Source organism: Centroberyx gerrardi, chromosome 6 (genome assembly GCF_048128805.1).
Source record: "Centroberyx gerrardi isolate f3 chromosome 6, fCenGer3.hap1.cur.20231027, whole genome shotgun sequence".
In the NCBI taxonomy this organism is placed as follows: Eukaryota; Metazoa; Chordata; class Actinopteri; order Beryciformes; family Berycidae; genus Centroberyx; species Centroberyx gerrardi.
Window position 1 is genome coordinate 3,189,449 of NC_136002.1, and position 16,009 is coordinate 3,205,457.

Below are 16,009 nucleotides of genomic sequence, written 5' to 3' on the forward strand. Positions count from 1 at the left end.
TAAAACCAGTTAGAACATCCTTCCCTTTTTTCTTCTAGTATTCATGGCTGTCCAGTTTCACTTGGAGCTCATGGGATCTCTGATACTCCTGTGCTGGTTTAAACCTTGTCCTCACCCTTTAAGCAGAGCGGGTCCACTGACGATTTCCCTCCAAAATAGCAGCTTGGATCAATTCTTTAGTGGGGACATGCTGAGTCAAATTTGGGGTAGGCAACTTTCTTTTTTTATTATTTGGCAAAAATTTCATAACAACTTTTCAGCTATCGTTAATTCAAGTGGTCTGAGAGAAGATCGGGCCTCTGTGATCGCTCCCGCCTCTGGTTTCAGGCTCTCCAATCTGACCGCTCCCGGTAGACCTCAGCCAATCAGAAGAGCTCACTGCGAGGAGGCGTACCTACTGCCTGTCAATCACACAGGCATAGCTTAGTCTAGTCCTGACCACCCTGCATACTGCAGAGAGAAAACAAATATATTCACAGAAGAGATGACATGAAATGGCCATAATCCAAACTGAATACTGGGACTGGAATAAATTTGTTGTGCAAGGAAGCCAGTTATTTTCCCCACTGCACAAGATGTATTCATCACCAAGGAGCTTCAGGTCAGTCAACCGGTGTTAGGTAGCTGTGGCTTTGCAATTGCTGTAGCTAATCTGTGTGACAAAAATGTATATTTTGCCGGGGAATACTTCAGTAACAACTAGACTGAGCTAGCAGAGATGTGTTTTGTGTAAAAGGTGTGGAATTTAACAAGTTTGCCGAAAACGGCGCACTCTCTCCAGTGTAGAATGAACCTCGCTTGACCGAGGTTTGTATCACAATGTGTTAGTTACAACTACATTGGGCTTGCAGAGTTGTGTTTTGCGTGAAAGGTTTAGAATTGGATGAACTGTAGATTGAGAATCATTAAGTCAGGGGTCGTCTTCACAGCTCTATCCTGAACGCCCACTCATCCACTCTCTCTCACTCTGGATCTCTGTTGAGATTCACAACGGTGATGGGTCAATTTCCTCAGCCACTCGACATTTTAACACAAACGTGTTGCAGCAACAAAAACCAGCAGCGGTGACAAAACATCTCCTCTGCATACTTGTTGTTTGTCTGACAAGTCAAATATGAATCATGTTGTAATTCCACTCAAGTGGCGTGAACTGAGACAGTATGATTGGGAAAGCACCAATACCAGCTTTTCATTACCTATATCAATTCTGAGCACGCAGCTTTGAGTATCTGCCAATACTGAAAACCAACTCAATATACTCTAATGGACTCCTGTTGTTCAGCGGAAGTTATAATGAAATGAGTTTCACTGCTGGCTCGCAAATGAAGAAGACATCATCAATACCTATAATACTGTACCTGAGAACAATAAAATCAGCTACACCAGCCATTATATAAAAAAAAAAAAAATTCACAAGACATCCACTCTTAAATCTGATTCATATTCGTAAGACGACAGCAAGAGGTATTTTGCGGCTCAGCCACCTTGTCTGTAAAACACACTAGTTTCCATCTCGGCCTGTGGTCAGACATGCTTTTCCACAACCAGAAAAACCCCCAAACCAAGAAAAAAAAGAAAAAAGAAAAAAGCCGTTTCCCTTCACCTCTTACACTCTGAATGCTTTCCACTCGAGTCATAACTGCCTTGACAACATGAAGAATTGCACCAAATTCATGAGCTTTCTTTTCCCTTCTCCTTCCCCCCTTTTCGGGGTCCCCTCAAACAAATGGAAAAGCAATCCAAACGCTTCAGGAAAACATTGGCTACAACTTCAAACTAGGTTAGGATGAGACCACCAAGCGCTATCGGGACGGGTCTCGACTTTTCCCAGGAAGGGAAAATAAAACTGCGGCACATTCTAGTGTAAAACCTCTTACTTTGTAAACAGCGAACAGCTAGTCTACACACTATCCTGCTCTTTGTAAAACTAAAGCTTGCCACCAGAAATCAGGAGGGGAATAAAAACACATTTGCTCCTATTCAAAAAGCATGAGCACATTGTGATCTAACTGACAGGTTTTTCATAGGGCATTAAAATGCCTTTATTCTGCTTCCCCCCTTACAGTTAACCGTCTGCCTTGGCTATTTAAGTTTCACTGAATCGCCCCTGGGTGCCATATAGTTCTGCTGATGTACAAGTCATCCCTTTATGTGACCGGGGAGACACTTACTGCTGGAGTGGGAAATGACAGGATATGGTGTTGAATGCTTTGCAGAAGCGTCGCCATTGCATGATAAATCACAGGCCAGTCTGTGACGCACACACACACACACACACACGGCTAAAAAACACACATGGCGCAAACAAATACAACTGATGAAATCATTGGCTTTAGTTAGTCAGACTTACGCACGACATTGACGTAACTCTTTGGTGAGACAGAGAAACACTACCTGCTACCTAGCGCAGACCTGCTCATTAGCGTAATAATACTCTATAAACTCTCTATCCTGTGTGTGTTTGTGTGTATGGCGGCGGAAGAGAATAATCAATAGTAGATGCTAAAAAATCGAAAGCAAATTGAGGGCTGGAAAGCCTCCGTTCCATCTTCTTAATGTAATCGTCGCTTGACACTACCGATTTTTTTTAGTTAGGCCTGACAAATGAGTGCCAATCAATAATCACAGATATCAAAGAACTGAATTCATCACTGTAGGATGAACAACAAATATTCATAAAATCACATACACTGACAGCTCTCTTTTGGAATAAACAGAAGAAGAACTGGGTAGTTAGCATGAGCAGCCACCATGGCTGAACAGACAAAGAAAAGAGCACCACCTACAGAAACACACACATACAATATTGAGATACAATAATAAAAAAATATATAATAACAGAAACAAAGACCTCGCAGATTAGCACTTTAAATGCTATCTGCACAAAGAGGTTTCATGACAATATCCAGATACCTTGAAAGAGTTGCTGGCTTTGTGCTTGGGAGCAACAAATCAGCCAGAATGGCTCGGACAGCAGTCTAGCAGGGTTGAGGTCAAGTTTGGAGAATACACGCAACCATCTCAACGGACAAACCATCTTCCAAATCCACATACTGAACTGTGCTAATCCAACACCAAACAACACTTAAAGGTGCTAAATGCAGCATTTTTTTAACATCAAATTATGGTTCAGATGATTGCACAACACCAGTGGTATTGTGCTAATGTTTCTCAACATTAACACCACATTTCCCATAAACTCCAGTGCAATCTTCTCACCAGTGGTCTATTTGTTCACAGTTATTATACTAATGTCTCAAAATGAATGCGGTGTGGTAATGATTTATTGATGCTGACATGCTACATATAGCATCTTTAACCTGCTCACTTCAACACATTGGGTCACTGGTATTCTTGGTACCGGTATAGCATCAAACCGAGGCCTATACATAGACAAAAATAAACAAGTGAATTACGTCCTCTATAGCTCAGACACATGAAATCCAAAGAGCAGCGCTGCAGAGCTTGTCACCTGATAGCTCAGCTTGAGGAAAAGGATTTAATAAAACATATTCTGGGCCAAAAATAGCACATGCCTTCCCAAGTTCTGAGGATGGCTTGACGTCTGGCAAGGGCATCGCTACCGGAGCAGAGAGATGCAAACACACACACACACACGGAAATAAGAGTCATATAATAGTTAGAAGCTTATAATTATTTTTATTATTATTATTTGTAATAGTAGTACTAGTAATAGTAGTATTACTAATAGAAAAGATCAGAGTTGAAAAGAGCATGGAGCTCAGTCAACTTTCCTAGGATAAATAGTTAAATATGTATACAGAGTATATTGTTCTTATTATTGTGGTATTGTTGTGGTAAGATTTGTGAGTTGCTCCATATTTAGCATTGATGATTTCCAGATTGCATTTGATATGGCAATCATTCTTGCTTTGGCAGTGATTGGAGTTCTCAGAAATCTTGTGGTAGCAGTGATGTCAGTACTCACCCTTCTGGTGTTGTCCAGGACCTTGGGGTCGGGCCGGCCATAGTTGGGGGGGTTGGCGTGGGGGTCGTACCCCAGCCTGGACAGCATGGGGGCGATGACGGCCATGTCCCGCAGCACGTCGGCCGGGATCTTGCCCACCCACTTGGACAACGCCTCCACGTTGACCGGCTTGATGACCTGGTCTGTGGACCGCTCCACCCTGGCAAGACAACAACCAAGATTGGCATTAAAAAAAAAAAAAAAAAAGCATTGTAACAACAAAGTACGACTGTGCAGAATTATGTTTATTTCTGAGCCACAAATCTTTCTAGAAAAGGCATTGGCTTGCTAGAATGTAAACAAACATGTAAAAATGTCATTACAAAGTGTAAATAATATAATTCGGATGGAGAGCTTGTGAAATAGCGATGGTCAAGCCGTCTCATTTGTGATTACTACAGCAGAATAACATGGAGCTAATATCGCGATTCATTTTTCTGCTCTACGGTACTTAGCGTCACATTTTTGTATTGCGATATATTGAAATTTCGCTACTGATGTACTGTTGTTAGTACAATGTCTGGGTAAAGTGCATCATTTCAACCGGCGATTGGATCAGTGATCAGCCAATCACACTGTTAAAAAAATTGGTAATTAGAATCGCCCATCCCAAAAACGTATTGGTGCGTCTCTAGTGTTACAGAATTTTAGTATAAGCAGAGAATTAACTTTATTTCTTAAAGCGTACACATGTAACTTTGAGCCTTATACCGACAGCTGACTGAAGCAGTTAACACATGTTTGACAGCATACCATTAGCGTTTGCAATCAGTGCTTTCTCAGCGTTAGCATCATTAGCACAGCTTGTCCCCAACCGGCCCGCCTTACAGCAGACCGGCCCCTCTCTTAGCTCGGCTCGCGGTAGGCGTCTAATTGGCTGTAATTGGATCATGAGACACTATTAAAGATGGCTTCCCAGCCTTCCTCTCCCAGCAGGCCCCTGTTAAACGCGCTGAATAAATGACCTCTCGCCGTATCGGTTCATTTTCCTGCCGCCGTGCATCACATTTCATATGATTACCCCCTCCGTGATGAGACGCAGCATCCGGGCTCTGGCTGTCTTCTCCCCTTTAACAGTAATCAAACGCTTCAAGATGTAACGGGTTAGTGTGTTCACAGTGTAACATCGACCCCGTTCATTTTTAGAGGAACTGAGGTTTCTTGAAGGAGAGGTTGTAACCCCCCATCATTTGAGTTAAGATTTCTAGAGTTTCTACCTGTACTTTTCCTCTAGCGGCTAGGTGTGCTGGAGCAATTTTAAAAATGAATCTACCATTATGTCACACCCAGGTAAATTATTCATTGTCAGAAATGAAATATGCAACAAGCAGGGTGGGGGTGGGGGGGCAGGTTGGCATTGCTGGACTGCAGCTATTGTTTTCGGGAAAGAGCAAAGTTTACCGTTTGTTAGCAGCAGCAGACCTTTGATGTCGGTTAGATCTCAGATGAGGTAGAGGACCAGCCACTTATTACAGAGATCTACCTGACAAACCGAGGCACGCCTCGACAAACTAAGACGCAGAAAAGATAGACATTCACTTTGCCATTGGCACACAGAGAGACTGGAGTGGAAATCTACAGTGTCATGGTCATATCTTAGCTTCAACTGTGTGTGTGTGCGTGTGTGTGTGTGTCAAAGTGTTCTGCTGACTGTACTTTGCAAGTTAGAACAGGGTCAGCATGACATGATAAGCATCCATGCACAGATACACACGCTGTGCAAAATGTATTCTATTATAGGTAATGTGACATTTCATTTTGTTTTACAACCAATATGCATTTATCTATACATGACTGGGTGATAGGTGGGTGTAATAAATGGATGCCAAGTTCTATGCTGCTTCAGTACATCAAAATTTCTACTGAATGATGTAGATGCTCCTTCTGCACAGCTGCTGTAAATGATCTGCCTTGGATGAAATGCCATATTCAATTTAAAAGGATCAAATTTGCTTATTGTGTATGTGTGTGTGTTCATGTATGCATGATGGATCAGACAGTTACATAATATCATGGTATCTTGCAGGTCTCAAAAAAATACATTTAAGAGTTTAACTTTTACTGCTGCCTGGAATCCAATTTAATACCAATTAAAAAAAAAAAAACAAAGGAACAAAGCTGGCAAAACCAAATTATTCTGACTGAACACAGCTAAGCAACATTGTGAAACTATAATTGGGCAGAATGAGAAAAAGGACAACAGGAAATTAAATGTTAAGGGGAAAAAATAAAACTTCTAATAACTGGAGTTACGACATTTTAATCTTCTCTTAATTAACTTAAGATAATTTATTTTAAGACTTTTCAGACTTTACGACTTTTTAGGGCCCCTGGAAACCGTAAATATCAATTTGTCTCAACCCAATGTGAAAAATAAATTAACGTATGATGAGATTAAAAGTAATGTTTCTCCATTCAGACCTAATGGATTCTACTGGTTTTAATCTCTTGTTCTCACAATTGCATAAATATATCTAGGTGTGACTGTTGACTCAGTCTCAGTTTTTATTTTACCCTCTAGTTTGGTCAGATGCTCCCAATGACTTTTCATTTAGTTATCTGGCAACCTTTCTTCGTCACTTATCTACTTTACATTGGGACATGGGAAATTCAGAGGGCTCCTATAGCCCCATTCGCAAGGGACTGGTATTATGTGGGGACCTCATGTAATTACTGAATTAACCCCCAACCTCTGTGATTCATGAAACCCACTTACCCAGGGTAATTAAATTCACCAGAGCCCCGGATAATATGTTTATTTATTATGTTTATTTACCCTTTATTTAACCAGACAAGCCCTATTCAGATTAAAAATCTCTGTTTCAACCCGAAACAGCAGCAGCGCAGAAAGTTACAGAGATGACAGCACATGATGACCTTTCAAAAGTAGGTATACATCTTTATATATAGTACATTAAATCAATGCAAACAAAGGACTGTGCAATATGGTGTGTGACAGCGTCACAAGGGGAATATGCAAGAATGTGCTAACAGTGATGGGGAAACAATTTGAGCACTTCTGTAAATGAAGGCAGAAGTCTTACTAACATGTCATTTCCTGGTATTAATATTCTATAAAGTATAATATGTAGTATTAAGGCCCTGACACACCAAACCGACGTCAAAGAACCAGCGGCGACGAAGGCCGACTGTTGCGTCGCCTCACGTCGCCTGCGTCTGGTCCAAAAAGTTGCACTTGAACACACCGCAAAGACTACACCCGACGGCCAACTAGCACGTACGTTCTGCGCCTGCGTGAGGGGAAATAACTCTCCATACCATATGTCTGATAAGAAGTTGCAAATGGCACTGGCGTTGTCAGCCCTTGGTCTTTTGGTTGTGGAAGACGAAAGGAAGAGGTGGAGGCGAAAAATAAGGAGAAACCGCACTAAATGGGTGAAATCATGAATACTCCAGCGACAGGCTCAAGGGACTTTCCCGAACCTGTGTCGAGAGCTGGAGATAAATGAAACCTCCGATTTTAAAAATTTCACTCGGCTCTTTCCTGTTCAGTTCCACATGTTGAAGGAATTTATCAGTTCAATCATCCAGAGGCAAAACACGAACTACCAATCAGAGTGATCTCTCTCACCGACGGCTCCGACGCCGATTCAACATGCTCAATCGGCCGAAAAGCCACTGACAGGGTCCGACTAGTGCCGACGTGCGGGACACACCGCAAAAACTAGGGACGCAGACGCTTACCGACGGCCCGACATGGTGTGTCAGGGCCTTTAATAACAGCTTAAAATGAATGTTGAATTGTTTTGTTGAAATTACTAAATAAGTTTTTTACCTACATACATACATTTACATACCTATTTTTGAAACTTAGTATTAACAAGTAATACAGAAGTTCAAAATACTGAACAGAAAAGAGAGAGAGAGAGAGAGAGAGAGAGAGAGAGAGAGAGAGAGAGAGAGAGATGGTGGTAGGAGTGGTGGAGTACAATTAAAAGGCATGGGCATCATCACACTAAAAGCACTGACACCGATTCATCTTCCCAAGGTCTGATAATTGCTTTAAACTCATTAAGAGTCATCAGTTACTTTAGTTTCAAGTCTTTCTGCAGGCTTACTCCATGCAGTGCAGGGCAGAGATGATGAAGCCCTTCTTCCCAAACTCTGTAAGAGCTTTGGTGACAGTCAGCAAAAATAAATCCTGACTAATACAGGCGCATAAATACAAGCCTTCCCAGAATGGCCTTATAAATAAAGATAGAGCAGGGACAAAGCAAACGCATGGACAGAGACGCCCTAGCATCCAAGATACAATGATGTGTCAGGGATTTACAATTTGCAAACAAAACTCAAAGCACTGTGATAAACTGTGTCTAACACTGCGTCTGGCACTGAGCTGATGCAACAACCAACCTTTTCCTAAACTGAAAAGAAAGGCAATGTTTGTTTCTGAAATAAGACCCTAGTGTCACTCTCAATTGTTTTCAATGTGTGGCTTAAAAAAGAAAAGACAACTGTATAAGGTCAAGATTTTACAATTCGTCACTTGATGATTTAGCAAAGCAAAACTTGGTTTGTGCCGAAAATGCTTTCAAAACCTTCCTCTGTAGATTGCACTACTGCTTTCATTATTGATGACAAGAGGAAGATGGAGATTCCACATTTAGAAGAAACCACAAACAAGTAGTATAATCAGGTCAAAAGTAGTATTGCCAGATGTCTGTCTTCACCAAAACACAGTAGGTAATTCACACAGAAACCTTTGCTTTACAAATAGCAGACATGGCAGACTTGCATGGAATTCAAATCACAGACAATCTCAGCAATTATTATAAATCACTGGACATCTCCAGGTAATATTAGTCCCATGCGAATGGGGACCAAGTCAACACACACACAAAAATACTTCTGGCAAAATGACAATGGCAGCTTATGAATTCACTCCGATGCTTTATTTTTTCCCCCAGGCTGGTTGTATTAAGCACTCTTGCATTCTTGCTGAAAAGCCTCTTCTGCTGTGCTGAAACCAAAAAAAAAGCCAATTCTCTTTATCCTTCTGGCCGTTACCATCTCTCATTCAGGTTGCTCTCTCCCCCCACACAGCGCTACGGCCTATTTACCGTCTGCACTCCGGCCTCTCCATCTCCTGTGCTGCCTGCCTGACTGTATACCTCAATATGGCAATTCACTTTCCCCTAATCCATTTACTTTGCAATTGAATCTTTACACTGTACGGGTATAGTCTCCTGCATGATTAATAGAGTGAGCTGGTTTTGTCATCTCAGGAGGACGGTGGAGATGGTTTCTGAGAGGCGGGCCGCGATCCAAATATCCACTCTCGGACAAATGGGTAGGGAATCGCTTTAGGTAACTCCATCAAGGGCCGAGAGGCTGCTAAGTGTCGGCGTGGAACATAAACTGATATAGACAAAGACGGAGCTTCGTGAACGCAGCTCAGCTTGACCATCATCTTGGGTGCAAGCGATCTTCTCCTCGATTGAAGAATTGAAGATCGCGACCAGAACACACACCAAAACAAATCAAGGAATTTGACACACAAAAAAATGAGTCATTTCCTTGTTGGCAGTCATCTCAAACGACAACAGCCAATGCTTTACTTTCTGCTGTCGCCACGGCCGTCAGATGGCAATGGCAGACTGTGTTTAATGAGCAGATGCTAATTGGTATGAATATTTAAAACAGCGTCCACACTCCTCAGAGGGGCATTTGCATCTGCGCTGCATAGATTAAAGGGAAAAAAACAACCTTTCAACCTAGCTGCTCCGGAGGGCCGGTGAGGAAAGTAGCTGGTGTACTCCAGATGTCCTTGCTGAGTTTTAACATCCATGTTAAAAATCCCTGCTCCTACTTTTGTGTCAGTAAGGCTGAAAGCTGCTCTAGGCAAGAGTTTTATGTAAAAACACACCCGACTTATCAAACTAAATCACAAAGTGGGGCTGCAACAGAGAGAGTGCCCCATCCATCCTAAATGATACACCACAGATTCACCCAAATTATTATTGCTACTCGTCTGGCTTATGAGGGCAACTTCCTGGGCTACAATATTAATATGAATGTTTGACTTTGAATAATACTCTCCTTTAAAAAAGGAGTGTTTGGAGTGGTACCATGGCTCAAGGCCAGATACCGACCAACAGTACTATAAAGGAGCACAAAGCGAGGCAGACAATACACGGACACGACTATTCAGCCTTTACGTCTCCTCTTATCACGCTAACATTTTTTGCACCCAAAGCCAGTGAACAAACAAGGCAGAGACACTTCTCTTCTCGGCTTTGAATGCGACAAAAACCTTTCCGCAGGTCACATGACCACTTCCCTTCAAGCTCATGCTCTTAATGGCCTCTAGCTTGTCAATTATTCATCGCCGGGCCTCCTCTACCCACGGCGGTGTTCTGTATCACCAATGGTTGATAAGGGAGAATAGGATAGAGACATCAAGATCGCAAATAGGGGAGAGAGTTAAGGAGGGATGGAAGGGCTCCCTGCTCTGGGATAAGTAATGGAGCGGGTCTCTCAGCTAGGCGAGGCCTCCACTAAATCAAGGCCAAGTAATTGATGTTAATGCTAAGAGGAGGTCCCGCTCGGGGGCCTGGCTGTCCGCTGATTGAGATTTCCATGCAGATAGAGACCTGAAGCCACGGGATGGTAGAGAGGGAGGAGTGGTGGTTTTAGTGGGCAAGAAGAGGCATTTTGTGCCAGGTGTCATGGGGGTTGACTTTAATGCACTGTGGGCAAAGTACTTGAGGAGGTAGGGAACCAACGTTCACAATGGTAAAAATGCAGCTGCATCGCCCTGAAGGCTACATGTAGCTTACATAAAATGATACCAGGGCCCATTTAGGGATGAGGTATGATGGTAGACAAAAGGCTGTAAGAGCACAGGGAGATTGCGTGCTGTGATGAAAAATTTTACGTGTTGTTGCTAGTCAGCCCTGATCTAGCAAGCAGCTTTTGTCCACCTGCTATTTCTGAATTTCAGGTAGAGAATGGAGGTGGAACTTAGAAGCAAATGGCACATGATTGAAAACCTCTGGTATAAAACAACAATCTAAGGTAATCTCTCAACCAGATTGTGATTCTTTGTCTTTGGCCTGATATTCACCGCTATCTCTCAAAGCTTCTTGGACTGTGCCTGCTTTGCTTTGAATTGTCTGATGTAGACACACTGGACGATGCAATGTCTCCAGCCTCTATCTTCAGCTCGGCTCAGAGGGCTCTGGTTAAGGTCCCCATTTATTAATATTTGATGGGAATCAATGTGTTGAGGGGTGATGTGCACGCTAAATGGCCAGAGGGTCATGTCTGGATGCCGAGGAGCTCTTGTCACGCTGTTTCCCCGAGCAGACTTTAAGTCTCGCTCTCTCAGCCTCGCATTCTCTTTGCATTTCAAATGTTCTAGCATTCTGCAGTTGTGCTAGGGAAGAGTTAAGTTCAGCATTCACAACTGTCTTGTTCAACCAGCATGGCAAAGCAAAGCTTTCTAGTGGTTGGACACAACTGAAGATGAATGAGTGTTTTGAGAGGTTGGTGACGTTTTGCTCTTTCTGGGAACCTAAGGGTCCTTGCAGTTGAGTCGTGGCCCTCCAGTGTTGTAGCGCCATGGCTGAAGAGCACTTGAGAGTCTCCATGGTATCTTGGCTTGAAGCACGACATGCCTGGCAGCATCTTAAGCTGAGCATTTGAGTTTTCCCCCTGGTTTACAGGATTTATCATCAAGTCACCGAAGCTTTTATATGTAGACTTGAAATGTATATTTTGCTCTATTTATGAAAGGATTACGTCTTCATAAAAAAGGATACAATGTTTAAAGAAATAGAAACTGACTGAAATCTTATATACTCTGAAAACTGAAAAAATTAATGAGATGGTGTGCACATTTGTAATTCTGACTGCTCATTACAAGGCTGGAAAAGCATATTAAAAAAAAAATTGAATCTATTGGTCCCATTACAGGTACTATGTAAATATGTGATGTTAAAAGTTATGAAAAGGACTTCTAGTTTAATACATCTTTTGTAGATGGCAGTTTTGAAGCTTACTAGCGTGATCACAGTAGTGCTATCACAGCAAACCAGGAAGCCAGACAGACAGCTGCAGTAACAACAAGGGATTAGAATGAAAGATGGGCTGGAAAAATCCAATGCGCCACACACAGCAGCTCCTTCTTTTACCATCCTTCCCATGCCTCCCCCGAGTGTAAAAAGGATCTCTGCCAATTAATGAGGTAGTCGGAGTGAGTTGCAGTCTGCAGTGTCCTGTTGTGGTGGATTTCTTGGAGGAGTCTGCAGACTGGCTGTATAGATGACCTCCATTAACACGATGAACCAGTCAATACTACTCATTTCCTCAAATCTCTCATCAGGCTAAGGAGGATGGCTGTGGTGATACTGTGACTACTGGTTGGTATAAACTAGCGACAGATGAATGTGAATGGTCTTCATATAGCTTCCATAATGTGATTAGATTAGATAAGATAATGTGATGTTGGATATGTCTGTTGCCATTGGATGATGACCAGACACTCATGCAATCATACGGAAGACCGAACAAGTTATGTTTTGTACCCGTTTTTCTCAGCATATATGCAGACCAAGCATGACCACTTCACTTTCATTTTGCCAAAATATAATTCTTAATCATATGTTGGGAAATGTAATCTTGACATTACGCTTTACTCTAGGTGGCTACACCTATTTGGATACGAGTTAGGCTAGCTAGCTACATATGGAGACAAAAAAAATAACATTGAAAGGGATATGTTCCTCCACCAATTATTATTTTTGGAGACAATAGAGAGTATGAGAACCGACATCTTCCATCAATGGCAGACTGGTCATCTGGAGTACTGGGAGTTTTCCTGGTGGGCCAGTCCACCTGTGGGTCAGCGGTAAGTCCAGCAACACTGATACGAAACGATAGTTTGGTAGTCCTACTGTAGACTGGCTGGCCAGCTCCATAGAAGTGTGTGGGGGGAGATCATAAGTTCATCACATCTCAGGAGTCCATCCCCCCCTCCCCACAAACTTTACTTACATTCTACTTTTCATACGCTGCAAAAACAGTTACCTAAGGCAGATGTGACCAAATGCCACAAACTGATTCATTTATTTGGTCGCACATGACAGGCATCAGTTCTGCTAACATCAACGTGCAGCAGCATAATGTTGTCACATAGCTGGTATTCTAGCTATTATGCTGCCTTCAAGTACTGTCGGAAATAGTCAGAGTTACGAGTTGAGTAGATAGAAAATGATAGAAATGTTATAAACATGGAGCAGAATGTTTATAAAATAAACAATCTAAGCAGAATCCAACGATTTATGATGGGTACAGTAATACAATATGTGATAAACATGAAGCAGAATGTTTCAAGTGTGCTTGGCCAAGGCTGTCTCTTTCTGGGGGAAAGAAGACGTCCATATTGAAGAGTATCGTTTGTATGTGTTGTACGCATTGTTTAAAAAGATTGAAAAACATGCCAAAAAGTTGCTGTGTTGTGGATTGCACCTCAAACAAGCGTAAAAATCTCAGGTTCTAAGAAAGCAGTTTACTGCTAGCTTGCCATCTAGCTATTGAGTGGGCGGCTGCTTGGACAATGGAGGCACTCATTCAAGTTAGCAGCACAGGTAAATAGGACCGCCATCAAAGCCAAAATAATGAAGCATTTACTTTTGCTAACCTGGGGCCTGTCTCATGAAGCGACTTCAACATATCTTCAAAGATATCTAGCTATCTTTGCGTTAACTGGCTTCACAACACCTAACGTTGGTGTTCCCTGATACCTGGTCTCACGAAGCTGGTTATCAACTGGCTCTGTCAACCCAGGATTTACCTATCCAGCTATGAGCATGTTCACATGAAAGGGGCGGGGTTTGTAACAAAAAGCCAATCACATGCAACATGGACAGACCGAGAGCAGTGGATTTAATATGAGATAAGATGAAATTGATCCCCGTGGGGGAAATTAGGTCGTTGCAGTGGCAAAAATAATACGATTCAGCTGGGAAAAGGTCATATCACATAAGCACACACAATTCTTATCACTGCCCATCATTGAGACACAATGTTCATTCTTATCATTGATACAATACTGTGTCATCACATTGAGGCTGTGAAAAGATTTCATATTCACAAAGTCGCTTCATGTTGCCCTGGGCTGTGGTGATTAGGGCTGCAACTAACGATTATTTTCATTGTCGATTAATCTGTTGATTATTTTCTCGATTAATCGATTAGTTGTTTGGTCTATAAAATGTCAGAAAATGGTGAAAAATGTCGATCAGTGTTTCCCAAAGCCCAAGATGACATCCTCAAATGTCTTGTTTTGTCCACAACCCAAAGATATTCGGTTTACTGTCATAGAGGAGTAAAGAAACCAGAAAATATTCATATTTAAGAAGCTGGAATCAGAGAATTTTGACTTATTTTTCTTAAAAAATTACTCAAACCGATTAATCGATTTAAAAATAGTTGGCAATTAATTTAATAGTTGACAACTAGTCGATTAATCGATTAATCGTTGCAGCTCTAGTGGTGATGGAATATGAGTGCAGTCTACTAATCACAGTTCAATTTCAGCACACTTAATATGCAACAATAGGCTTAAATTTAATTCCCAATTGATGACTATGGTCAACTAATGTAAGCTAGGAGCCCTATTTTAGAGCCAGAGTGGGTCAATGACCTGGAAATGTTACAAACATGTAATATATCTGATGTAGCCTAATAAATATGATATCTTTGATATAAACACAGCCTCCCTGCTAACAGCCATTCTTACTATCTGTTAATTCAATAATTTCCCCCTGCCCAGTTCTTTTTACTTGTTACTTTCATTTGATTGCAATGTTTTTGTTCATATTGGGATCCTGTGGAATGGTGACTCCATAGAGCTGATTGATGCGGAGACAGGCCTTTTATAGGATTCAACAGCCTAATCTAACCTGCTCCGGAGCAGGTTAGCTGTGCAGCATAGGTTACCATGGTGATCTACCCCGGTTAAAAGTGAGCCACCTTCATGAGACTGAAAAGCCAGGGTTAAACCCAAATTTAGCTCGCTAACCCACTAAACTGGCCTCGTGAGACAGGTCCCTGGTGATTTGATCAAGTAGGTGTATATATTGGGATATGAAATGTCTGGCCACTGAGTTGGCTGAACAATTAACCTTAATTTTCCATTTCTGTATATTGGGAATGCTCAATTTCAGGCACACAATGCACAATAATCTAAAGACATGTCTTTCCTAATTTACTTAATTTAGTGAACAAACACTTAAGCGGACGGATCAAACTCCTCTGATGAAAACATGTAAAAACACATTGACACGAATACAGTCCTCTGCTTTCTATCCACCAAGTAGAGGTAGAGTCGTATGTGATCTGATATACAGTGAAAGTGCAAGCATCTAAGTGAATTAAACTCACTTATCCAGATTCAAAGACCAAACCAATCTCAAACACAATTCATTGTTGAAATCATAAAATACAATAGCAGTCAAGCATGCTCAGTTGGCTATATGTCTCTTTTAATGTTAAAGATATGTGGGTTCCAATGGATCTGGCTCCGGTTGCCTTGTCTAACTCATTCTCTGGTCCTCTGCCAGTCCCATGACCTCATCTGCAACCATGAGTCTAGGGCCTGGCAACTGTTTCCAGGTCACAGGTCAAAGAAAAACTCTTTCTTACCATTCTCATGCAAAACTATAGCAATGCAAGAATGCTGCAAGCTAGACAGTTGGCTAGCCTACAGTTATCCATTCTGAAGAGGTCAGCGACTTCATTGTTGTGCCTGTTATTACCAGACTTAAAACGGTGAAGTGGGTCATTTCGGTTAAGCTTCGTGGTCTTGTTGTTGGATATTATCTATAGGTTTATGACTCAGGTCAATCTCCTCTTTATCTAGCTGTGCGGCAGGGTGGCCTAGGGGTTAGAAAGACCATCCTTCAACTACAAGACCCAGGTTCAAGCCCCCGTGTCAGCAAACATCTGCCCTGCTGAAGTGTCCTTGAGCAAAAAACTGAATCCCTGCACTCTGAC

The 16,009-nt window shown here is 41.9% G+C and overlaps 1 protein-coding gene across 2 annotated transcripts in view; it reads right to left on the reverse strand.

Moving 5' to 3' along the window:
* The window catches only part of tpst1 (tyrosylprotein sulfotransferase 1), a 44,074-nt gene that overhangs the window by 11,819 nt on the left and 16,246 nt on the right, over positions 1–16,009 (reverse strand). For both annotated transcript variants that reach the window (XM_071922164.2, XM_071922163.2), the window contains exon 3: positions 3,950–4,148. In XM_071922164.2, the coding sequence (XP_071778265.1) occupies positions 3,950–4,148 (199 nt within the window). The remainder of the gene's footprint in view (positions 1–3,949; positions 4,149–16,009) is intronic.